This window comes from Neoarius graeffei, chromosome 10 (assembly GCF_027579695.1).
Source record: "Neoarius graeffei isolate fNeoGra1 chromosome 10, fNeoGra1.pri, whole genome shotgun sequence".
NCBI classification, from domain to species: Eukaryota; Metazoa; Chordata; class Actinopteri; order Siluriformes; family Ariidae; genus Neoarius; species Neoarius graeffei.
In genome coordinates this window covers 59,759,525-59,787,333 of record NC_083578.1, presented here as the reverse complement: position 1 = coordinate 59,787,333, position 27,809 = coordinate 59,759,525, and the positions used below count along the sequence as shown (strand labels likewise).

General features: G+C 40.3%; 1 protein-coding gene across 1 annotated transcript; it reads right to left on the bottom strand.

The window, feature by feature from the left end:
- Positions 1-7: 7 nt before the first annotated feature.
- nt5dc2 (5'-nucleotidase domain containing 2) lies at positions 8-27,794 on the bottom strand. Its single transcript, XM_060931985.1, has 14 exons — positions 27,399-27,794; positions 24,912-25,096; positions 19,849-19,923; positions 19,708-19,763; positions 17,001-17,094; positions 16,532-16,660; positions 12,848-12,908; positions 7,170-7,272; positions 6,882-6,983; positions 6,614-6,695; positions 4,852-4,938; positions 4,540-4,680; positions 3,484-3,548; positions 8-1,132 (listed from the first exon to the last, which is right to left on the bottom strand). Exons 1-14 carry the CDS (start codon positions 27,718-27,720, stop codon positions 871-873), a joined length of 1,764 nt encoding a protein of 587 aa, XP_060787968.1. The 5' UTR covers positions 27,721-27,794; the 3' UTR covers positions 8-870.
- Positions 27,795-27,809: the final 15 nt, after the last annotated feature.

Genomic DNA, 27,809 nt, shown 5'->3' with positions numbered 1-27,809 from the left:
AAGTAGAAAATTTTTATTTATTTATTTTTATTCTGAGCAGTAGTGAAACGCTTTATAGATGGGATGTGCTATTTTAATAGGTTAGGCTGGCAAACCAAAATGTTAAGACTTTGTAAAAATTATCAAAAACATCAACAAATTAAAAAGGGTCTCTCAATGGAGAAGAAAATTCATAAAAGGAGCCAAGGACCTTTAGTGGACAATAGGGCCCAAGGCGAACATGGGAAACAAAATGTCCAGACTGAAAACTGTCCACAGCACCTCTGACAACAAGTACATCATGGTTGGAGAGTTGTTTAGAGAGGAAAAAAAAAAAACCACCAAGTCTGTGGAATTACACTATACACCACCCTCTGTGCATTTCTCTTCCTTCTACGTGGCAAACAAAAGCAAGCTGGAAGCATGCAATGTTGTTACATTGTACCTTGCAGAAGAGACGAAACTAAAACAGGCAGTCAATGCCATTGTAAATAACGTCCCTAAAAAAAACTGAGTATAATTGTGCGTCACAAGCCGAACACGAGGTTCCCATCTCCTTCCTTGTAAACGCTGAAAATGCAGTGTAACAGATGCTCCAGCAGATGGCGCGGTTATGTTCAGCACGCTTGCTCAAAGAGTCACATGACACTCCCTAAAGTTCAACACAAACTACAAGGTAAACCCCAGTAGCAGTTGGTTTTAATTGCTTGGCTACCTTACACATAGAGTTGAATTCTTGACATTCAAGGAAGGTGATCATTGTAGTAAAATATTTTTGCTATGCACACATCTATAACCTGACCCTGATTAACATTACAGTTTGTAACACGTGGCATGTATGCTAGTTGGTATAAATTTGTGCGTCACTGGACAGCGTGTGCAGCAAACAATTTAGCGTATGTGGGCCATCTCCTCCAGGAAAGGTGTCTTCATGCACCCGGTGCAGAGTTGGTCCATCCACAGGGGTGCCTCGTGCTGCAGAGGAGTACGACGCGGGTAGAACGTGTAGGAGAGATCGTAGTTCAAAAGGCAGCTGATGGAAGCCATGTAGAGGTCAGAAAAGCGGCACAGTCGGCGAGAAAAGTAGGTAGGATTGTGGCACGTACGGAAGATGCTGCCAAACTGTGGGTTGAACAAGTTTTTGGTGACAGCTCTGTTCAAAAACAAACAAACAAACAAATAAATAAAAAGGGGGTTGGGGCAGGGGAAGACTCATACAAAGATCCCTTAAAAAAAGCCCATATTATTATTACAATCAAGTTTTTTTTTTTAATTCAGAACTATAAAAATAATGCTTGGATGTTAAAATTGCAGTTTTGCAATTTGTTTTTTGAGTGACAGTATGCAAAATAGCAATCCATGTATGCAAAAGATGGCAGAATGACAGCGTCTACTTAAACCTCTTTTATACCCAAGTTGAACCAACACCACAAAACCATGTATACTTTGTATAATAAATGTTAACATTCATGATGATATGTCTAAACACACAGTTTGGTGTAATGAACAGCCACAGCAGCAAAAGAAATCAAATCGGTGCAGACTGAGGAGCCTATTTATACTCTTGTTCTGAGTGTACAGGATTTTTCTTTTGAGGCATTTATACTCGACAACTCCAAAACAGGTCTGAGTGGTTAAGAAATTGTTCAAAATGTACATTCCTCACAAGAAATAGTAATTAAAAATAAACCTTACAAGTCTACCCAGAGCACCAAGAACAGAAGTGCTGATCATGCCAGTCCCACAACTTATTTACGTCATTCCGCCAGACAATAAAGCAGAAGTGCCAACATTGTTTTTCATTTTCTCTAATTTCTCTCTGGCTGCTTGGCAAATTTTTACCATAAAACCCTAGCGTATCTTGGTGAACTAGATAGCTCAATACGAACAGCTTAAATGATAAAATATGCAAGTGAACAGACATTTAACAGCAATTTGCAGAAATGTGGCTGTGCAATTGGCAGTCTGGACCATGTCAGATGCCGCACATTATATTAAACTGTAGTGAACGATACTTTAAGAAGAAGAAGAAACCTTTATTTGTCACATGCACACTTCAAGCACAGTGAAATTCATCCTCTGCATTTAACCCACGCGCACACACTCAGAGCAGTGGGCAGCCACACAAGAGCGCCCGGGGAACAGTCAGGGGTTAGGTACCTTGCTCAAGATCACTTCAGCCCAAGGCCGCTCCACGTCAACCTAACTGCATGTCTTTGGACTGTGGGGGAAACCGGAGGACCCGGAGGAAACCCACGCAGACATCGGGAGAACATGCAAACTCCACACAGAAAGGCCCTCGCCGGCCACTGGGTTCGAACCCAGAACCTTCTTGCTGTGAGGCAACAGTGCTAACCACTACACCACCGTGCCGCCCACTGATGCCCCTTTTCCACCAAAGCAGTTCCAGGGCTGGTTCGGGGCCAGTGCTTAGTTTGGAACCGGGTTTTCTGTTTCCACTGACAAAGAACTGGCTCTGGGACCAGAAAAACTGGTTCCAGGCTAGCACCAACTCTCTGCTGGGCCAGAGGAAAGAACCGCTTACGTCAGCGGGGGGGCGGAGTTGTTAAGACCAACAACAATAACAAGACCGCGAAAGATCGCCATTTTTAAGCACCGAGAAGCAGCAGCTGTACAAATGCGAAGTCAGCCATTATTATTATTATTATTATTGTTGTTGCTGCTTCTTCTGTGTTGTTTTTGCTTTGATATTCGCGCCAAGGTTTATGTAAACGTAGCACCGTAACTTCCGTATACAGCGACGTAACTGACGTATACAGCAACGTAACTGACGTGGCTCCGCTTAGCACCGCGAGTGATGGAAAAGCAAACTGGTTCTCAGCTGGCTCGCAAGTTGAACGAGTTGTGAACCAGCACTGGCCCCGGACCAGCCCTGGAACTGAGTTGGTGGAAAAGGGGTATGACATCTTTATAAATATTTGGAGATCGGATTACTTCCCCCCCCCAGATGAGCCCCAACCAGTTTAAAAAGGAGAAGAAACAATTTCACACACAAAGTCTGGTGTGACCTCCATTTCATAATTAGCAGTTCCTCTATTATTCATAACTGGCCAAACAGACCACGGTCCTCCTTCTTGCCTTCTATTATTTTATGATAGCTGAAAAAGTGAACAAGGCATTTCCTTTTCATCCGCATCATGGCAAGGGGCCAAAAATCAAACACTAAGGCTAAACCGTAGACGTTGGCACTTTTCCAGCAAGTAAAATAATTAAGTGAAAGTATAAAGAGTATACAATCTGAGACTGCTGCCCCCTACAACCTTCATAGAATAGGTCTCACAAAAAGGACAGAATCATCAATACAAGATCATCTTGAAAATGTTTGGGGGGGAGGGGGGGGGAGGTAGGGGAAGAGTAGTGAAGTGCTTCGAAACCATTCTATGAATCATATGCTACTTGGCTTCTTTTTCACATGAGCTAGAAGTCTAGTGACGGTGATCCTGCTTAGTCAGTTTACTTGCGCACATAATTTAGGCCACTCACCGAAACTCTTCTCTCTCCTTCAGCCATTCTTGAAGCACTTTTTTGGACTCTGGATCACGATACATCTGGAATACATGCGAAGAATGCCTAGTCATCTTTAAGTATACAATTATGGATCTTCAGGAGAAAAGAGCAAAGGGAATCTAAAAGCAGAATTGGCTTTAAACAGGTGAAAAGACACAAAATGCTTGCACGTGAAGCAGAGCCAGGACTGTCTGCTATTCATTTATTATTTCAAACTGCCATACAACAAACCCTGACAATACACACGAAAGGGGGGTGAATTCAAATATTTAGTTTTCATTCTTCAGATGAAAGAAAACATTTAAAAAGTGGTTCTGGGTTAGGGTGCATCAGTCGCCCCCTAAAAATGAAAAGTTCCTCCGATCATGATGCATTTTTGTTTTTATGTTCCTTTTGGTAAGAAAACACACTGGGTGAAATATTTTGACAAAATTCAAAAGTTTAATGGTGGCACCAGGAGCTCAAAGTTATGGAAAAAGCTGCTATTTTATGACTTTTATGACAAAATTTCGATCACTTTTCATGAAACATTATGGCACCTTATAGAGTATACCAAATATCTTAGATGCACATTTTTAGTACATATTCTAAATATATTATCAAGCACAGTTTGAGTTTTAGCTGTTCATTGAATCATTGTTCAACTACTTTTAAACAATACAAATGTATTGTGAATCACATTGATGCTTCTCAATCCCTTGCAAAGGTTCTTAACATGATCTCTGGCTCACAAGAAATCAATAAACGGAGTCCAACATTGTGATTCAAACCTTACGCGAAAACATAAAATAAGCGTTTTTTGGCAAAAAATGAACCTCATGGTGCCACCATTAGACTTTTGAATATGGTCAAAAAATTTTACAGGATGTCTTTATTGGTGAAAAGGAACACCCAAACAAAAATGCATCAGATTTTATGAAAGTGAGGGCAACTGATGCACCCTATTGTGGGCAAAGCGTTTCACATCACTCTGTGTTATGAGTCATATCAGCGCCATTAAAGCTGGGAAATGTATGGGTGTGGTGTTTGTACCTGCATGCGTTCCAGAAGGCCAGTGAGAGCCTGGAGCCAGGTAAGACTCTGCGCATATTGCTCAGTGTTCACCACCTTTGTCTCCACCTCCAGCTCAGGAACAATTGCACCGGTCCTCCAGCCATGGCGCAGCATCAGGTCCTACATGTCAATTAAGATTACAATGGATACAAATTTTCAGCATGTTCAGCCTTCTGTGAATCTAGCCAGACAGTGATGAATAATTAGACGCAGAAGGAAACTGTCGTGTGACACTAAAAACCATGCACACTTGCTCTCCAGTGAAATCAAATACAAATCAGAATGACTCACTGCCAAGTCGCTGTAAAGATGGTCCCCAAAATAGAGCACTCTGGAGCCACGCCAGCCTGTCAGTCTCAGAAAATCAACAAGGTTTCCCTGAAAAGAAGAGGCAAGAACAAAATGTTTTAAGTGCCATTCACACCGGATTGCTAATGATAAGCCTGGCTTTGAGTGTTTGACACATTAATTTATTGTACTCGGAACAGCAGGAATTGGAATTGTGTGGTCACTTCTTTGCCAGACCTCCCTGCCAATGGCACAGCAACCCACTGTTCACTGGTTTGGAAGATGCTGCCAATAAATGCTCGCGGTTCAAAGAGCTTGGGGGATGGTTTCAGGCCAGTCTCTTAATTCCCACCCAGAAAGCAATTTGGAAGTTCTCAACAAAGACAGGGTGACAACGTGCCCAGGCTTGTAAAAAACGTTAACAAATAGCACCTAATACGCGTTCAACCAGACACAAATTCAGAATGTTCTTAGACGTCTTTAGTGATTCTTGGCCAAAGTATCTGCCAAGACGTAGCAATTCACAACAAAGCAAGACACATTAGCAGGGAGTAAGGAGGAGGTCATTCTCACAGTAAGTAAACCATCAGAGACCAGATCACCAGCACCCAAAAGGCCAAGTTTACATTAGACCGTATCTGTCTCGTTTTCTTCGCGGATGCACTGTCCGTTTACATTAAAACGCCTGGAAACACCGGGAAACGGGAATCCGCCAGGGTCCACGTATTCAATCCAGATCGTGTCAGCTCCGGTGCTGTGTAAACATTGAGAATACGCGGATATGCTGTGCTGAGCTCTAGCTGGCGTCCTCATTGGACAACGTCACTGTGACATCCACCTTCCTGATTCGCTGGCGTTGGTCATGTGACGCGACTGCTGAAAAACGGCGCGGACTTCCGCCTTGTATCACCTTTCATTAAAGAGTATAAAAGTATGAAAATACTGCAAATACTGATGCCAATACTGCCCATTGTGTAGTTATGAGTGTCTTTAGGCTTGCCATCCTTCCACTTGCAAGTGGTAAGTGACGCGCATGCCCGACATGCACTGAGATCACACACACAGCGGCTCAGTCCCGAATCACTGCTCGTGCGCTTCACTCGCGCGCTCTGTGAGCTGCGCAGGGCTGGAGTGCGCACCCTCCAGAGGGCACTCGCTGTTCAGGGCGGAGTGATTTGGAGCGCAGGATGCCTGCGGAGCCGAGCGTATCCGTGTATTGGCATTGCTATGTGCACGCGAATTGTGTATTGGTGTTGCTGTGTGCACACTAATCGTTTTAAAAACGTTAATCTGACGATCCGCTGATACGGTCTATTGTAAACCCCACCAAAGGCTGTTTACTTCAGGTTAGTCAAAGGAACTTGTGCACAACAGACACACAAGTAACTCTGCTGAAGTGGCTTCAATGGAATTATATTTGGAGATGGAAGTAGCTTGTAGAACTTTTTCCCCCAAATCAGGGTCATGAGTCAGACTTGAACTTAAACAAGATCAAACAGGTCATAAGCAAAGCAATTTACTTGCTTTGCACAAACAAGTCGTGGTTTCAGCTCGTCATGATGACTCTAAATGACGCATGACTGTACATGGATAAATATTTTGGAAGGCAGCTTAACATACTGAGGACTTCCAGGGATTGCCTAATAAGTTTAATGAATCAAGTTAAAAAAAAGGGGGGGGGGGGGGGGGGGGGGGGCGCCTATTTCACCCAAAATCCATGGCTTTAGAGCAGGTCACAACAAAACTGTTTTTAACAGTAACGTACCTGTTTGTATATCTGCCCTTTTTCCAAACTCTTGATCCTGTCCCACTGGAGGACTCCGTTACTGTCTAGTCGTCTAAAAGGTCTAACAGATATTAAGGGAAAAAAAAACAAAAAACAAAACAATTAGTCAAATTACACAAGACATCAATGTTCACAATAACACTTCACATACAGACTGGCTGATATTCCTGGGTCACCTCCAAATCTAACAAGGTCATGGCAACCCATATTTCTAGCAAATAAAAGTCTGGAAAAAAGTCTGACTTACTTCACACAGTCATTAAAAAAGTGTGGCTTGTCAGCTTGAACAATGACAGCATCGAAGAAGTCCCTCCAATCTTTTCCCACCATGTACTTCATGCCTTTGTCTCTGAAAAGGTTCAAGCAAAAAAAAAATTATTTTAACACAACTGTGTTAAAATAAAATAAATGAATGCACCATATCAATTACGACTGCTTGTTATTTCTTAGAGAAACTCCAACGTGTTTGCACACACTGCATTACAAACAAAGTATCCTACACAAGGGGCATAATCCTGAGCTCTACAAAACTCACACAAAGCTGAAGGGGCTGTTGGTAATAAGGAAAAGCTTCTTTTTGTGGCTGGCCAGTCGATGCAGCACTGCATAGGTCTCATCTCCTCTGAGGATATATTTCTCTGGAGAGAGAAGGAGAAGAAAAAGAAGGTAAATAAAAAAATCACTATTAACTGCTCAATAATGTCACATCCTGTGTTGTACAAACAGTAATCGTTTCAACTTATGATTCGCTGGCAGCAGTTGGGGTGTGTTTGTGTAAGTATTAAAATGAAAAATAAAGGCAATATGGTATGCTCGGTATACAGGAGGACAAACCCCGAGCACAGGAGGGACTCTCGTGTTACAAACTGTGTGCACAAGCATGTCAGCAAAGCTAAAACTCGTGCCTGAAAACCCAAATACATTGTTATTAGCCAAAATAATGGTGGGGAAGTGATCAAGTGCTTGGGCAGGGTTTAAAAAAAAAAAAAAAAGATAGCTTTTACAGCATAGCTAACATACACTGTTGAGAAAAGGCAATATTTTATTTCCAAAACTAAATAGTCACACACAGTTTTCTAGAACTGGCCACTGAAAATACTCATTTTATATTAGCTCCATCGACAAAGGCTCTCTGCTTGATAGCAGAAAACATGCATATTGTCTATTGTCCAAGTAGATAATAAAAAGGAGACTGACTGCTTTTACTCAAATTCTAATATGAAAATTAAAAGATGTCTAGGAATAAGTGGACACAATAAACAAATGTAATATTCAGATATTCCTCCCCAACACTGTAGCTATATAGCTCTAGTTTTCCCTGAACACAAGCATTTCATTCTGCCTCCACAATGTACAAAAGTCAGACAGATTATTAAAGGCAAACAAAACCCCAAAAAATAAACTCCTTTATACTGACCGATATTATCCGTACAAGACATGTTTGAGTGTTCACTTGCTCCTATTTGTACCTGTATCCTGTGTACAGATTTTATTTTAAAAGAAAAACAACGTCCCTGGGTGCTGATGTCTTCCTCTTTCCGAGATTCAAATATCACGCTCCGAGTACAAATTATGCGAGAGAATCAGAGGCTGAGATCTAGTGGATACATCACTTCTGAATCGTTGTGAAGAACCCTGAAGATGCCCGAGCGTTAAAGGCCAATTTATCCTGACAACGCAGTCCTCGCAGATGGCGTCGCAGATGGCGTCTGCGTAGCCCCCCCACCTTCGCAGACGCTCTGCGCGCACCTCCCAAAAATTGTGACCACCGCAGAAGCCTCGCAGACAGCGTCGCAGACAAGAGGGCTCCGATTGGTCCACTCTACATCCGCTGTACACGCACTTCCGCTTCCCTACTTTCCCGGTTTGTTTTGTTTTCACTACCGCCATTTTTAAAAACACGAGCGAAGATGGAGCAGCACGAAGAGCGGTTGATTGAGGAAGTACGGACATCTATACGACTCCAGTTCTAGTCATTATAAGTAACTGGAGGATAAACACTCCACTAACCACACCCACCAACTACTCCTAGCGATTTCGCAACTTCGCGCCCCCTTGCGTTGTGGCGGTGAATAACATCGCGCACGCCTATTATTCCCCGCTCAACGATAAATTACAACTGTCTGCGAAAAGCTGTCTGCGAAAGCCTTGTCGCAAGAGCATGCAGAGCCCCTAAGTGTTTGGCTGTAAAAATTAGCCCAATCACTGAAGCAGTGAACAAACACACACACACTTTGGGAGCCTTTAGCTGCTTATAAAACGCTCCATTGCTGGCATTTTGTTTTGGGTTTTTTTTCTTTCCCCTCTCTTTCAAAAAATAAAATACAAGGAAAATTTATGTAAAATGCTTTTCTCAGTGAATTAAAATAAATAAATAAAAGCAATCTTTTTAGGCAAGAATTGCACAGAAAATTTCTGATCAGAGATTTTTGTAATTAGAAGCCTTTGTTACATACATTACAGCAGAGTGAACTTCTCTCTGCATTTAACCCATCTGAAGCAGTGAACACATACCCAGAGCATTGAGGAACTGTGCTTTTTAAGAATTAGAAGCCTTTATTTGATGGCTCGGTGTTACGAAGGTAAAATGGCGTACTTGTGTGCTGGTTAGGTCACAAGCGGAGATCTGGTTGCAGAGCAAATAGTTGCATCCAGGTAAGCCTATTTTTAGCAATATCATAACTTTTTAAATGGATAAATTGTTCAAGTTTTATTTTTAATTTAAACATACAGGGGGAGCACATCAGGGCGCTTACTGTGATTGGTCAAACAAAACCCAAAAAATAAATGCTGTTTGCCAATCTGTACAGGACAACAGTAAACCACCCCCTTGTGTTGAACATGTTGCCTTTACACTTTGCTCACTGTCACAGATGAGCTTAGTATAATTTGACAATAGGTACAAACTCATAAAGCCTACATTTGATTATTCACTCCCTGCACATTTCTTTGTAACTGAGCCAGCTGGCTGTGGAAAATCCAATCCACTATGTACTGCTCTAATGCTAACTAGCTAACATCAGCTGATTAGCATGCCACAACCTAATGTATTTGAAAGAACTTTAGAACCTAGTACATAGTACTTAGTTAATAATAACAACAACTTGTATAGTCTAATAGCATCCATGTTACGAAATACATTTTATTCAGTTGCAAGGTCATACCATGTCCAGTTACACACACTGAACATTTCCATAGCCTTGATTGGCACCATGGAACGTGGACTAACGCAAGGCAGCACTACTACTACAACAAAGCTGATTATTTTCCTATGACAGCATGATCCAAACTGATTTGCTGTGCTCAGTGATTTACAAACAATTCATTTTTCATCTCATCTCATCTCATTATCTCTAGCCGCTTTATCCTTCTACAGGGTCGCAGGCAAGCTGGAGCCTATCCCAGCTGACTACGGGCGAAAGGCGGGGTACACCCTGGACAAGTCGCCAGGTCATCACAGGGCCGACACATAGACACAGACAACCATTCACACTCACATTCACACCTACGGTCAATTTAGAGTCACCACAATTCATTTTTATTTAATTAAAAAAAAATTGCAACAGTAAACAAAAATTATAGTTACATTCAAACAAGTTAGTTTCCCCACCAGCTTCCCTTTTTTCTCTCTCTACTGAACTTAGTAAGACGAAAAAAAGCTTGCATAACTAAGAAACCGCAAACGCCTGTCCTCAAGACTTTCCCTGGAGTGGACATGAACAGCTTTAGCTCACAGCACTGAACCTAAAGTGGCCAAGTATGTCTCCTGATCTGAACCCAATCGAACACCTATGGGGAATTCTGAAGAGATAAATTGAGCATCACTCTCCATCCAGCATCCAGTCACTAAAAGAGGTCATTGTTGAAGAATGGAAAAAGATTGATGCTGCAAAATGTCGCCAACTTGTTCATTCCATGCCTAGAAGACTTGGTGCTGTCATTAAAAATCATGGAGGCCATACAAAGTACTAGATGTAGTAGTTTTTGTTGTGGGGTGTACTCATTTTTGCACCACCCTAATTTGAGTAAAACTGAAAAATGTGTAATCCAAGTTATATTATTAACCTTACTTTCACGTTATAAGTTAAACAGATGTTATGTTAAACTTTGTCTTTTCAACATTTTGGAAAAATTGTATTCATTGAGATATTGTTTAAAATGTTACTTTTCAAAGGGGGTGTACTCATTTACGCTGAGCACTAATAGATATATAAATAAAATACTGATATAATTAAATACAAGTATCATGTATATAGTAATTATATTGCTAATGTTATCAATATTGACTGACCATCACATCTCCTTTCTCTCAAAGCTGCACATTTTGACACCACATTTGACAACAGAGTAAACCCATAGTAAATAATTATTTTTGTGCAATATTTAATTATTCATGCTCATTTTTTCACAGTATTATTTATTCACTATTACTTGACAATGTGTCACTTCATTAATTAAATTTGAAAATCATTCCTTCATACAAAAAGTGGCTCAGTTACATTTAAAGCTCCAGGATGGAAGATTTCTCCTTCTTGTGGAGAATTTCCATTGCACACTACTTGCAGTCTTTGCCCTGAAGTGGACTGCATGCACTGACAGGCCCTTGAGCTGAAAGCAAGGGCTCTCCTCTGGGCGCAATAATTTCAGTTGGAATTTTTAACTCTGACACAAGTAAAAGTACATTAAAAGCATACATGAGCCTTTTTAAAAATATATATTTATTTATTTTTAAAACATTGCGTAGCGATGTCTAGTTTCATGGGTCTGAATCTCAAACGGCTGCACTACACTGAGGCCCTGTCCACACGGCAACGGATTCAGGTGAATCTGATAAAATTGTTTATCGTTTCGGCCTGGCGTCCACACGGCACCGGCGTTTTGGGTGCCCCAAAACGAAATCTTTTGAGAACGGGTTCCAGAGTGGAAAAATCTGGCAACGGAGCCGTTGCGAAGTCGTCTGGATGAGTAGAACGGATTTGTTTACGATGACATCACAACCACATGTGCTTCACGCCGGGTAGAAGTGTAACGAACTCGATGCGAGTTGTCAACAAATCCTATAACTTGGTTCATGAAACGCGCTTACAAAATATTTTCACTGTGAATATTTATTGTGTAATGGTGCAGAGAGAGAGAAAGAATAGCCCTTAGGGCAGAGTCAATCCCACCAGCAAAAATAGGGAAAAAAAAGGAGCGATCTCACCTCTTCAGATGTTGGTTTAAGTCCGACAATACATTCCTCAAAAAGGGCATAGAAGAATAAAGTAATCCATCAACGTGTAGCATTCAATTTATTCCGGACCATTAAAGAATTCTGGAGGATATCAGAATGTTGGCGTACCGGCTTCCATCTACCCCCATTCATTCCTCTTTCCGCGTCTCCATTCAAAAACCGAGCACGTGATTTAAAGGGACTATATCCATAGGATAGGGAGTGAAAAAGTGTGTGCGTGTGACAGTGACAGGGATAGTCACTGTGCGCATGCGCAGTTATGCGCATGCGTCTACTTCTATTGTTCTGGTGTCTCCGATGGGGCCGTCTTACAGCGCACCTAGAGGTGTGGCATGTGTATTGCATCGTTTTCAGCAAGCGTTGCGTTGCCATATGGACCTGAAATTTAACTGATCCGTTGCCCATGTGGACGCGATATTTAAAAAAAAAAAAAAAATCTCGTTGCCATTGTCGTGTGGATGTAGCCCGAGTGTACAATGCCATTCTCTGGGTGATAAACAGAAAGTCATTAGGAATGTGCCCAAATGTTTGTTGGTGGGGCTTAAAGGATAAAACTGTTCCTCCATGAACAGAGTTGATGGTGGTGCCTAAATGTTAGCTTTTTTTGGTACAACAGTAAAAGTGTATTTATTTTAAAAAAATACAAAATATAGCAGTTATGGCGGTTATTGATAACCTTAAATAGCAACAGTCATTTTCAAATTCTGCAACACATCCATACTTTATTTTCTTATTTAACACCTCTACAGAGAACATATTGATGTACTATAACATACAAGGCAAAACGGTAGAACAACAGGTTAACACCACACAGGAAATTCCGGTTTTGCTTAAGTCACAATTTTTTTTTAGACATTTCACAAACATGCAGTGGCACATGCTGCTCAGAATGACGTAAGCAGAAGCAAGAACGCTTAAGATGCAATAAAAAATAAAAAAAATACATCCGTGATTACTGTTGGAAAACACTGAACTCTTACCCAAGTCTTGCATTATCCACTTGTACATGTACCCTTTAATATGCACCATACCAACAGAGTCCTGTGAAAACAAAGTCAATGTGTCAGGGCCCACAATAACAACATGACATTATGATAAAATGCTTTAGACAGTCACAGTCTGAGAAACTGACAGTCTCAGTTCCCGAATAGAAGAAGGGGGGGGGCGCGCAAACACCACACATGTGCCAAGCATTTTGTCCTTCACGGCACTTCACAAACCAAGGACTGCTTCAGATTAACTTTTGACACACTGCCAGTTGGACATGGACAGTACAGTCGAAACATGACCAAAAAAGTCTTTTGCCATGTACTGATCAAGTGATTGCAGCAAACTCTGTGGCGCTACTGGAAATACAGATTCTGTCTGTTAAGGTAACAGGACCTTGATTACTTACTCTGGCAACAGCAAAATAAAAATCAACATTGTAAGGACAATTCAGAACAACTTGCTGCTGCTCATTTCCGCTCAGTGGGAGCAAGACCAAGCCCCTCAGAAAGGAGGGGGGATGGGAGAAGTACAGAGAAATAACTTCAAGCTCTAACTGAGAACTGAGCAGCAACAAAATCACCCTGGAACCAAACTCTGCAAGGACTGATCTCACTTGACTGCACGAATGAGCATTTAAGCTACATCCACACGACAACGGCAACGAGATTTTTTTTTAAAATATCGCGTCCACATGGCAACACAACGCTTGCTGAAAACGATGCAATACACATGCCACACCTCTAGGTGCGCTGTAAGACGGTCCCATCGGAGACACCAGAACAATAGAAGAAGTAGTAGACGCATGCGCATAAACCCCTTCTTCTGTAGCATTAGCCACATAAAGTTTTGATTATTAATCAGTAGCATAAAACGAAAGACGCGGAAAGAGGAATGAATGGGGGTAGATGATAGCCGGTATGCCAAAATTCTGATATCCTCCAGAATTCTTTAATGATCCAGAATAAATTGAATGCTACATGTTGATGGATTACTTTCTTCTACACCCTTTTTGAGGAATGTATTGTCAGACTTAAACCAACGTCTGAAGAGGTGAGATCGCTCCTTTTTTTCCCTATTTTTGCTGGCGGGATTGGTTTTGTTTTTGGAAAGCGCACGGGCGGTGCGCGGTTTTGGTTACTGCTTCCGCAGTGTTTGGACTAAAGACTCTGCCCTAAGGGCTATTCTCTCTCTCTCTCACTTTGCACCATTACACAATAAATATTCACAGTGAAAATATTTTGTAAGCGCGTTTCATGAACCAAGTTATAGGATTTGTTGACAACTCGCATTGAGTTCGTTACACTTCTACCCGGCGTGAAGCACTGACAGTCATGTGGTTGTGACGTCATCGTAAACAAATCCGTTCTACTCATCCAGACGACTTCGCAACGGCTCCGTTGCCAGATTTTTCCACTCTGGAACCCGTTCTCAAAAGATTTCGTTTTGGGGCACCCAAAACGCCGGTGCCGTATGGATGCCAGGTCGAAACGATAAACAACTTTATCAGATTCACCTGAATCTGTTGCCGTGTGGACAGGGCCTTAGTCAACATGCCACTGGAAACGCGACACCCGAGACATTCTTTAAAAAAAAAAACCCCACACTTTTGCTGTTGAGCTTAAACCAGTATTTTAAAAACATCTTTAACAAAAACTCCCATAATGTTTAAAACTTTTTTTTTTAATGTTTTATTTCTCAGCCTAGCTGTAAAGAAAATTCTTTAAAGGCCTTTGAATTATATGTTTTTACCTGATTGTTTTGGCCAAAACACATTTATGTAATAAATGCTATTTCCATGCCACTGCAAATGTCCAAAAACATTTACACCAAAAAAAATGCATATAAAAAAAATTGGACCAAAACTTGCCTCAGTATCTGAAAATCACATGACTGTCTTATAAAAAACTTTATACGTACAAAGGACTTGATATTTGCATATTTATAATTATTATACTTAATAATAAATGACCTACAGTTGTGGTCAGAAGTTTACATACAGTGACATGAATGTCATCTTGGATATGAACGTCATAGCAATATTTGGGCTTTCAGTAGTTTCTTTGAACTGTTCTTTTTCTGAGGCAGAATGTACAGCATACATCTTTAATTTAAAAAAAAAAAAAAAAAAAAAAACACCCACACAACACACTAGAATTTGGTACACAAGTTTTAATTTTCTTTGGGTTATCTAAAGTCAACACAGGGTCAAAATTATACATACAGGGTAAAATAAATAAATAAATAAATAAATAAATATACACACACACACACACCCCTAATATTTGGGTAAAATGTCTCTTCACAAGATTCACCTTGACCAAACATTTTTGTTTACCATGAACAAGCTTCTGGCAGAATTCTGGTTGGATATTTCACAACTCTTCATGGTAGAATTGGTAGAGTTTAATTTTTTTTTCTTGGCATGGACTTGATTTATAAGCACGGTTCACATATTTTCAATAGGGTTGGAGTCAAGACTTGTTTTAAGCTTAATGTTAGCCTGCTTTATCCTCCACAACCAGCTCTGATGCGTGTTTGGGTTCATTGTCCTCTTGTAACTCCCAAATCCCAAGTTGTGTTCAAGTTTCTGATGGTTTATGCTGAAGAATTCTGAGGTGGTCCTCCTTCTTCATTATTCCATCCACTTTGTGCAATGAGCCAGTTCCACTGGCAGCAAAACTGCCCCAGAGCATGATGATCCAGAGCATGACTTGGTACAGTGTCCCTCTGTACATGGTGGTCATTGTGGGCAAACAACTCAATCTTTGTCTCATCTGACCATATAGCTATCCTCCAGAAGGCTTTTTCTTTGTCCATGTGGTCAGTTTCAAACTTTAGTTAAGCTTGAAGGTGTCAATTTTGGAGCAGGGGGTTATTTCTTGGATAGCAGCCTCTTAATCCATGGTGATCTGAACTGTAGACAGTGATCCATCAGCTTCCAGTTCATGGCAGGGCTGTGCCATGGTGGTTCCCAGGTTGTTCCTGACCATCCAAACCAATTTCCTTTCAGCTGAGGGTGACAGTCTGGGTTTTCTTGAAGCAAAGTAGCTTGGCAAAGTGACTATACCTCACAATAACTTGGATACAATTGTTTGAACTGATCTTGGAATTTGCAGTTGTTTAGAAATGGCTCCAAGAGACATTCTGGAGTTGTGTATATCTGCGATCCTCTCTCTCAGATCTGCACTGAGCTCCTTGGACTTTCTTATTTTACTGTTGGTCAATCCAGTGAGTGCTGTAAACAAACCCTTTTTATGAAGGCACAGAGAAGCTACTAGCTGTAGTCAGTCATGATCACTAGCAGGATGTTAAGAGACCTTGGGCTTGGCAAGGTAAGAGACATTTTGGAAGTTTCAGCACCTCTGAATTAATAATTAAGTGAGCGTATATAAATTTTTGAACCTGTATGTATAATTATGACCCTGTGTTGATTTCAGAAAACCCAAAGAAAATTAAAACTTGTGCACCAAATTCTAGTGGTTTTTTTAATTAAAGATGTATGCTGTACAATCATTCTGCCACAAAAAAAAGAACAGTTCAAAGAAATTACTGAAAACCCAAATACTGCTATGACGTTCATATCCAAGATGACATTCATGTCACTGTATGTAAGCTTCTGACCACAACTGTATATAAAATTCATTGACGTTTGTTGAGAGTGGGTGGACACTTACAGACACGTCTTTGTAGAGGTGCTCAGGGTCATATTCTATATCATTGGTAATAAAATAGTCATTAACAGAAGCCAAAAGTGTCATCTCTGGGATGGAAAACACATCCATGAACTGCTTCATCTTGGGTCCCTGAAACAAACACCAATTAATTATAAAGAAGCTGGTGTGAGATCAGAGTGTACAACAAAGACCACACTATTTATTCAGAGTAAAAACATTTTAGTTGTTCAACTAAAACATTTCAGTGGAATTGAATCGGAAAAAAACCCACAACCATACACTGATTTATATTATTTATTTAATAAAAACCTTTTGTAAACAACAAAAGCTCAAAAAAAAAAAAAAAAAAAGACCTCTCTCTGTCACTTACTCACCAAGAGGCATGTGTAAATATCTTCAGTAAATACCTTGACAATATCATCAACCTTAAACTTTTCAAAATGGGTGACAGAGAAGAAGGAATATGAACCTTTCCATAGAAGCCGCTGACTTGGTGGAGAGGGACGTGATTACAACCTCCATACAACTGCATGACCTCATCATCTGGAACAGGCTTCAGACCCCTTTGAGGAAACCAACTCAATTAGGGATCTGAATTTTCTTTGAAATTACGCTTAAATGCTTCAAGTCGAGTCAGAAGCAGTCAAAAGCAAATATGTGCATCCCCAACTTGGACATGCTTTGGATTATGCAACATTTCACAATTTTCCTCTTGATTCACGCTTTAGTGGTGGTTAGCTTGAAAGTCAAACAAAACCCAAAAATAAACACTGTTTGCCAATCACAGCAAGTGCCCTGATGTGCCCTCTGCACATTTAAATTTAAAAATATATATATTTTTAAATGGATCAATTGTTATTGCTATGATGTTGCTAAATGCAGGCTTACCTGGACGCAACCATTTGCACTGACACTGGGTAGCCGCTTGTGACATTAACATCACACTAGTATGCTCTTTACCTCCATTACACAGAGCTATTAAATAAAAGGCTTCTAATTCTATATACACACACACATTTTTATAAATAAATTATATATATATACATATATATATATATATATATATATATATATATATATATATATATATTACACATATATATATATATATATATATATATATATATATATATATATATATATATATATATATATATATAAAAAAGGCGGCAGGGTGGTGTAGTGGTTAGCGCTGTTGCCTCACAGCAAGAAGGTCCGGGTTCGAGCCCCGTGGCCGGCGAGGGCCTTTCTGTGTGGAGTTTGCATGTTCTCCCCGTGTCCGCGTGGGTTTCCTCCGGGTGCTCCGGTTTCCCCCACAGTCCAAAGACATGCAGGTTAGGTTAACTGGTGACTCTAAATTGACCGTAGGTGTGAATGTGAGTCTGAATGGTTGTCTGTGTCTATGGCTACGTTTACATTACGTCGAATCAGCGGATCATCAGATTAATGTTCTTAAAACGATTCGCGTTTACACTAAAACCGTTAGCCGTGCACACAGCAACACCAATACACGGATACGCTCGGCTCTGCAGGCATCCTGCGCTCCAAATCACTCCGCCCTGAACAGCGAGTGCCCTCTGGAGGGTGCGCACTCCGGCCCTGCGCAGCTCACACAGCGCGCGAGTGAAGTGCACAAGCCACGATTCGGGACTGAGCCGCTGTGTGTGTGATCCCAGCGCATATCACTTACTGCTTGCAAGTGGAAGGATGGCAAGCCTAAAGACAATCATAACTACACAATGGGCAGTATTGGCATCAGTATTTGCAGTATTTTCATACTTTTATACTCTTTAATGAAAGGTGATACAAGGCGGAAATCCGCGCCGTTTTTCAGCAGTCGCGTCACATGACCAACGCCAGCGAATCAGGAAGGTGGATGTCACAGTGACGTTGTCCAATGAGGACGCCAGCTAGAGCTCAGCACAGCGTATTCGCGTATCTCAATGTTTACACAGCACCGGACCAGACACGATCTGGATTGAATACGTGGACACTGGCGGATTCCCGTTTCCTGGCTTTTCCAGGTGGTTTAATGTAAACGGACAGTGCATCCGCGAAGAAAACGAGACAGATACGGTCTAATGTAAACGTAGCCTATGTGTCAGCCCTGTGATGACCTGGCGACTTGTCCAGGGTGTACCCCGCCTTTCACCCGTAGTCAGCTGGGATAGGCTCCAGCTTGCCTGCGACCCTGTAGAACAGGATAAAGCGGCTAGAGATAATGAGATGATATATATATATATATATATATATATATATATATATATAAAAATAAACTCATCATTCACCAGGCACCACTGTTCTTGGTCTGTGTTCACTGCTTCAGCTGGGTTAAATTCAAAGATTTTACTGTGCTGCAAATAAAGGCTTCTAATTCAAAAAACTAATCAACTTTTCTGTAACCATGTGATTTTTACTGCCAACAAAATACACATCACCAGACTTCACTTTCATGAAGTCTGAATCTCACTCACTTTTCTCAGTGTACAAAAACAAACAAAATTGTGTCGCATAAAATACAAGGAAAAGTTTTCATTTTTTGAAAAGAGGGGGAATCACACAGAGTGGCCGGTGTGTGCGCACTGCTTCAATGATCAGGCTTATTTTTACACCCAAACACCTGACACACAGGCAGCTTTAGGGTTGTTTAACAATTTAGAAACAATATATATCCACTAGCCTCGGTAATTCATACAGTGCGTGTACGGTACGTGTTGTCACAATCTCGGATTCTCACACGTAATTTGTACTCGGAGCACAACATCTGAACCTTGGAGATGTTGAGAGATTGTTTTTCTTTTAAAATTAAAACCTGTGCACAGCATCCAGGTAGAAATATGAACAAGTGAACACTCAAACATAACTTGTATGGAGATTATCAGTCAGTAAAAAAGGAGTTTATTTTTGGGTTTTGTTAATCTTTAACAATCATATGTACATAGTTTAGAAGTTAAGATTATATTAAGGTGAGGACAGATTAATGTACTGACATACTTAACAGCGTTTAAGAATTCATGAGCAAGCTCATTTCAAATAGCTTACCACAAATCAAAAAGCAGTTTGTTACAGTGGTGTTATTAGAGGTCAGACAGTTGGCAGGGAATTCAACAAAATTAACACATCCCCCGTTTCATTACGCTAACAGACATTACAGTCATATAGCCAAGACAACTTACCGATACACAGTCCCGAGCTGAATATAATGGAAGGCATCTATTTTCATCAGCAGTCCCTATGGTGCAAAAACCCACGTCAGTCACTGGTACATGCGCGTTTAATTTAGCTTTGATATTTTACAATGTTGTCTCAGAATATACCTTCTGGATATCGTAATGAAGTCCTCGGGTTGCAAAGTTGGGGATGTAGCTGTACTTTCTGATATCTTGAGGATACTACATAAGGGGACAAAAAAAAAAAAAAAACACGTCAGTCCTACAACCATGACTTGCTAAAGTATCTACAAAATGTTAAAGTTAACCATGATAAAACTACTAGCACAGCAAGTGCTCTAGGTCAGCGTTTCTCAATCTTTTTTCAGTCACGGCACCCTTCAGAAGTATGCAAATTCTCAAGGCACCCCCATATAAAATATACGCAGTCACGCTGACCATACGCTGACCCCGGCAGTGGTGTTGTGACATGGGAAAGGGGGCCGTGAGACAAATTTTGATGATGCATGAGGCGGCGATGATCTGCATTAGTGTAACTATCATTTTTTGGAATTTTAATTCATTTTATTTATTTCAATGTTAGAATATATAATTTTTTGACGGCACCCCGGTTGAGAAAGGCTGCTCTAGGTGACCGTGCAGGGGGTTCAGAAACACTGTTACTCAGACCCTGGAATTGTAAGTTTCTATTCTGAAATCTGCAAGACATCAAGCCATAACATTGTAACCATGAATAGTCAATTCAGAGACAAGTTTTCACTTTTTTTTGTTAAAACACTATTACTCAATACTTAGGTGTTAAAGTGCACATCACGGGTAAATTCAGGAGCAAGATCAATGTAATTCTCCTATTTTATATTAAACTTTGGTCAAATATCTGTCACATTTTGCGCAATTTTTTTTTACCTTGCGCAATACCAGAAAAATTCAGCTGAAATCAAGCCATTTGAGGCGAATTGGTCCGCCTCTGAAAAAACTTGGCATTTGGATTTCCCGGGAAACGTTGATTTTCGTGACGTCGCGTGCGGGACGCCTCCCTCTGAATCCTACGTCAGCGCTGGTTTGTTTATGAGAAAACGACCTGGTGGTTTGCTGCAAATTTCTTCAACGTTATCGCGTAATTATTAAAACAGTTAACAGACGTATCGTAGGAGGGTGTAGCAACAGGGTCATTCCGTGCCAACTCACCTAAGGGTCCCCACATCACCGTCTCAGATTTTGCTCAAAAAATTCTCTAATCAAGAATCATATGTTTGTACCACACATGCAAAATATTAGCTCCCAATTATGTTGTAGTTTTGGAACTACTGGCCTTTGAAATTTTGATGTCAAAATACCACATGACGAAATGGCTCTTTCCCCAACTTCAGAGACCCATAACTTTTTATTGCAGCTATCTAGACAGTTGTGTTTGCAGATTCTTACTGAATGATACCCACTCTTTTCAAATCTGTTGTCAGAAAGCCTCTGAAGGACATACGTTTTGCATAATTGGAAGCCAAAAATGACGTTTTGGCCAAAATCACATAAAATTCATTAAAACTCTAGGGGGCATAGTAGAAATATGAAGCTAGTTAGATTTTTTTCCTCACTACATAGTATTTGTAGGGTTGTTATCTGTTCACAGAAACATATTTTGCCATGAAATTTCAATTCCTGAATTTACAAAAAATTTTTTAACATCTTACGTCCTTTCCGAGGGGGCTAAAATAGGGCATTTTCGCCATCTTATTTGGTCATGTGGCTAGGGGTTTAGGATCTTCAAATTTTTTGTGAAGATGCTCTCATATAAGATGTAACTACTCCCTGATTTTTTTTTAACAAACGCCCCTTGCTTCATATTTTAATAATTTTTTTTGTACATGGACAGTTTCATCATTTTTCACTTTTTTCCACATTCAGAACTCTGTAACTCTAAATTGGAAGATTCCTACTAGCAGCTATTTCAGATTTACATACACTGACACACAAATTTTCATATTTTAGTAGTTGTATGCCCAAGAAATTCATATTTTTCTTTCTATTGGGACCTAAAAACAGCTATTTGGCCAAAAATGACAAAAACGCTGGGCAGCTTTTAATAAACAAGGGAATAATGAAGGGGTGTTTTGCACACAAATTAAGGCTTATAAGAACCTAATCTAGGCATACACATTTCCTGAACAACTTTTTCTGTATTGTATATTATTTTTTGCAATTAGAAAATTTTAGGTATAATTGCAATTTTTGTTGAATATCCTTGGAAAATATAGAAAAATAACAACAAAATTCTGGAGTAGTATTTTTTATATACTTCAAGGTTGTGTAAGCACAAAACATTTAGCAATGAGGTTTTATTTACATATTAACACATTCAATGATCCATGATCATGATGTTGAAAAACATCACAAGATTTGTACATAATTTAAAGTCAAATATGGGCATCCGTGATAATGGGTAATTCATTCACAGGCAGTACAGTTTCATGTGATGTGCTAAGACACTCATAAACTGTCATCTAGTAGTACATAAGTTAAAACTTAAGTCTTTCACAAGTTTGAAGTCATCCTCTGTTAGTTGGTAATGGCGTCCCCCACTTTTTATGTTTGGGGCCTCTACCACACAAAGGACATGAAGCAAAGGCACCCAACATTCATCTTTCCTGCTTTGTGGTGGCCATGAGAATGTGTTGCCTCGTCCTTGTCTCATGATATTGACATACACATCATTTTCTTCTTCATTTCTGGTGACAATATTTCCAATGTACCATTTTCTGTCATAAACACAGGCAATATATTTGCCTGGCTGGTACATATTTGGTGCAGATTGGGACATTTGGCTTGGGGCCTGTAACTGGGACTGTAAAACTGGTGTGGTTTCAGGTCCTATGTCCACTACCGATGATGGTACCACATCAGAAGAAACCCTTCTCATCTCCAGCTGAGTGGGTGCAATTGGGCAGAAGCTGTGATGAGATCTTGTTCCAGGATAGAAAAAGTCACCACATCTTTAATTTATGAGGAAAATAGCCCATTCCCTCCAGAACTTGAAAAATATCAAGTCAACATTTTTGTCATTTTTGGCCAAATAGCTGTTTTTAGGTCCCAATAGAAAGAAAAATATGAATTTCTTGGGCAGACTACTACTAAAATATGAAAATTTGTATGTCAGTGTATGTAAATCTGAAATAGCTGCTAGTAGGAATTTTCCAATGTAGAGTTACAGAGTTCTGAATGTGGAAAAAAGTGAAAAATGATGAAACTGTCCATGTACAAAAAAAATTATTAAAATATGAAGCAAGGGGCGTTTGTTAAAAAAAAATCAGGGAGTAGTTACATCTTATATGAGAGCATCTTCACAAAAAACTAGAAGATCCTAAACCCCTAGCCACATTAACAAATAAGATGGCAAAAATGCCCTATTTTAGCCCCCTCGGAAAGGACGTAAGATGTTAAAAAATTTTTTAAAAATTCAGGAATATAATTTTCATCGCAAAATATGTTTCTGTGAACAGATAACAACCCTACAATTACTATGTAATGAGGAAAAAAATCTAACTAGTTTCATATTTCTACTAGGCCCCTTTGAGTTTTAATGAATTTTAAGCGATTTTGGCCAAAATGCCATTTTTGGCTTCCTATTATGCAAAAAGTATGTCCTTCAGAGGCTTTCTGGCAACAGATTTGAAAAGAGTGGGTATCATTCAGTAAGAATCTGCACACACAACTTTCTAGATAGCTGCAATAAAAAGTTATGGGTCTCTGAAGTTGGGGAAAGAGCCAATTTCGACATGCGGTGTTTTGACATCAATATTTCAAAGGCCTGTAGTTCCAAAACTACAACATAATTGGGGGCTAATATTTTGCATGTGTGGTACAAACATATGATTCTTGATTAGAGAATTTTTTGAGTAAAATCTGAGACGGTGATGTGGGGGAGTTCCTGAAATTTAGGTGAGTTGGCACGGAATGACCCAACACCAATCTTGATGGGATTAGTACTCATCGTTTTCCAAAAGACCGGACAATGAGAGAGAAATGGGAGCGCTTGGTCTACACAGGCTGTGCACTGAAACTTTGCAAGCCCTCGCAGCCTGCTGGCGCTTCCACAGGTGACGTCACGAATCTGGCTCCAGACTCCCTTGGGATTTTTCCAGACGCGTTTTGTTATTTTATTTTTTTCTGCTCTAGACAGATGACCTTGTGCAAAATTACCCTTCTGGATGAGTGTGTAAAGGGACATACTTTCATATTAAAAAAAAAATGAAATTGGTCCAGGATATGCACTTTAAACAGGTCACGTATATCGCAGTGCCATGTAAATGACATTCATTCTCAAAATAAAGCTAGATGCAACCATGTACTGTAATTTTCAAATGTAAAGGCCTTTGTCGCATTCACAGGGAGACTTTTTTCAACACTCCGATAGGTCACAGTAGAGCTGGGCGATAAATTGATTTTATCGATTAATTCGAATTTACCGTTAAGGACGATGTGTTTTTATGAAAATCGGTTTTCTCTCAGTTTTAACTTCCGCCACCGACGCTCCCCTCTGTGCATGTGCAGAACGGATCGGGCACTGACACTATAGCCCTCCGCCCGCGCACTTGCCATAGACACACACAAACAACATGGCAGCGATTGGGGGAAAGCCGCAACTTGTGCCCAGGAAAGGAGTAACAACTTCTGTGATCTGGAATTGGTTTGGTTTTGCGGCATCAGACGCAGACCAAACAAGTCCTCGTTGTGTGTTTGAAAACGGCTGCTTCCAAAGGAAGCAGCACAACGAATTTATTCCAACACCTTAAACAGAAGCATGCAGCAGAGTGGGAGAAGTGCTGCTCCCAGCGGAATGAAAACAGCCGCAGCACAAGCGCACCATCCACAGTAAAGCAAGCAACCGTCCCGGACACATTTTCAAACTGCGTGCCTTATGATAAGAATGGGACGCAGTGGAAGGCAATCACAGATGCTATCGCGATGTTCTCACCTACAAGCTTGTTTTTGGTTTCTGGTTGCACTTTAACCCCAAAGGGGACATTTAAGTGAAAACAAAATAAAGGTAAAACTTGTTTTGAACCATTTCTTTGTCATCTGTAGTTTGATTTTTAGTAGAGGGGAAAAAAAATCGAAAATCTGATTTTTTTGTGAAAAAAAAAAAAATCAAAGATTTTTTTTAGGCCATATCGCCCAGCTCTAGGTCACGGTGTTCCTAAAAAGAGATCACAGACCTTGAAGTGCTCTATGAGGAACTCTCTGGCTTTGTTGTAGATCATCTCGTCAAGAGCGCTGGAGTAGAGGGCCAGTGTGTAATCATAATCAAAACCATAGATGTCCACCTCTTCTAAGTTCACCTCATTGTTGGCATAAATGGTGGAGGGATTAAGAAGGTTGCACACTCCAGGAGGAATCAAATCTGAAGAAAGAACCAGGGGAGAAAAAAGAAAAGAAAGAAGGCATGAGCATAATAGCTTGGAACTAACAAACAATCACATAACCCTATCCCAGTCCTCCTGCATCCATCTGTGCTTTGTTCTTATCATAAATAAACCCTGCTGCAGGGAACTAGGATATGTTTCGCAAATGTAAATAAACTATGCTGGATAAGAGACAGGATTGCTTAATTCGGGTCCTAAAGCGTGGTTACACCCCTGACTTCAAATTACAACAGAAGGCAGTTTTTCTGGGAGCTTGTTTATTTGTTTGGTTATGGTATGCAGCCCTAAACTACTGGGTTGTTTTACAATCAGGGTACAAAGTTTGTGTCACAGGGGTCCAAAATTCAAATTGATTCAAACTGGTTCTTGTACCAGTGTTTAAGTGAAGGACAAGTTAAAGAACAGATTTCAGGTAATTTTTTGACATGTGTGTCTGGTAGTTTTGTGTAATCTGCTATAAGATAAAGAAGATTAAGTGTAGCTTTAAGCAGGGCTGGGAGAAACAAATGAAGTGATTCTCGGAGAGGACATTTTTTTTTGACAATTCAGAATCCACTACTTCCATAGTGCTTTTAAATATAAGGCTGTAAGCTTTGTGTTAGTTGTCTCTAATATTTATGTCCCAATATCTTGACCACATTTTAGGATGAAAATAATCATTTTAGATATGTTATTTTATATTGAAAAATTAGCTGTCTCGGAGAGGACTTTTTTTTGGACACAATTACATACTAACTTGATCAAAATAGTCTGAAAACTTACTGGCATTCAACATTAAACCTCAACTATGTTTCCGATGATATTAGGGTGCATCAGTTGCCCTCACTTTCATAAAATCTGATGCATTTTTGTTTGGGTGTTCCTTTTCACCAATAAAGACATCCTGTAAAATTTTTTGATTTTATGTTTTCGCGTAAGGTTTGAATCACAATGTTCGACTCCGTTTATTGGTTTCTTGTGAGCCAGAGATCATGTTAAGAACCTTTGCAAGGGATTGAGAAGCATTAATGTGATTCATAATACATTTGTGTTGTTTAAAAGTAGTTGAACAATGATTCAATGAACAGCTAAAACTCAAACTGTGCTTGATAATATATTTAGAATATGTACTAAAAATGTGTCTCATCTCATCTCATTATCTCTAGCCGCTTTATCCTGTTCTACAGGGTCGGAGGCAAGCTGGAGCCTATCCCAGCTGACTACGGGTGAAAGGCGGGGTACACCCTGGACAAGTCGCCAGGTCATCACAAGGCTGACACATAGACACAGACAACCATTCACACTCACATTCACACCTACGGTCAATTTAGAGTCACCAGTTAACCTAACCTGCATGTCTTTGGACTGTGGGGGAAACCGGAGCACCCGGAGGAAACCCACGCGGACACGGGGAGAACATGCAAACTCCGCACAGAAAGGCCCTCGCCGGCCCCGGGGCTCGAACCCAGGACCTTCTTGCTGTGAGGCGACAGCGCTAACCACTACACCACCCTAAAAATGTGTATCTAAGATATTTGGTATACTCTATAAGGTGCCATAATGTTTCATGAAAAGTGATCGAAATTGTCATAAAATAGCAGCTTTTTCCATAACTTTGAGCTCCTGGTGCCACCATTAAACTTTTGTCAAAATATTTCACCCAGTGTGTTTTCTTACCAAAAGGAACATAAAAACAAAAATGCATCATGATCGGAGGAACTTTTCATTTTTAGGGGACAACTAATGCACCCTAAATGATATGGAACCAAATATGTGTTTTATGGTATAAAGAATGATGTAAGTGCATCCCTTTTGGAGCTACCTGTGGTCAAAAAAAAGCACTTTCTAAATGACACGAGTAATTTTGCTAAATATGACCTACGGTATATTGCCATACAGTCACCAAAAATAACGTTATCACCACATTTTTTTTGCATGGTAAATAGAGCTATCACAGGGCTACAATAAACAACCAAGTTTATTTAGTCAAGCCTTTTGACATTGAAGATAAAAAGTGTTAAATGTGATTTTTAGCTTGCGGACCCTGATTGTAAAACAACCCTTCTCTTAAAACACAAACTGGGAATTATCAGCCTGTGAAGTAAAGACTCAGGACTGTCAAGTTTCCTGGCAATAATAAGCTCCATGTTTAACCGTATTAAACACAGCAGACCCGGTAAATAACAATAATGTGTAAAGCATAAAGTTGACTTGACATGAACACCGTGTTGGAGCAAAAAAAACAAACAAACAAAAAAAAAAACCGTCGTGCAAAGAAAGAAGACTTTCCGTCAGGCTTACCGTGCACCAGGCGTTTCATTTCGTTGTATCTCGCCCATAAGTACGTTTTGTGGTCGATTTGAGGGGCGGTAGAACAAAAAGACCTCCCGGCTTTATGAAAAGCTTCCTCGCCCTTTGCCTTCCCGCTGCCATGATGGTGTCTGAGAGGGGCTGCCGCGGGGCGCGTCGCTGCACAGGTTTGTCCTTCTTTGCAGCATTTCTGCTCGTTTTGTGTCGAACTCGTTGCAAAGCTAGCGCAGAAAGCGACGGGGTTTTTTAATACAACACTGCTGCTTTTCTGCCACAAAGCACAACCTGCGTTTAACAGTCTTCTGCGGGACATTTTCAGAGCAAAACTTGGTACCGAGTGCGACTCCTGAGCTTGTTTACCACTCTGACCTACTGTTAGTACACTGTGTACATTCAGGCAGC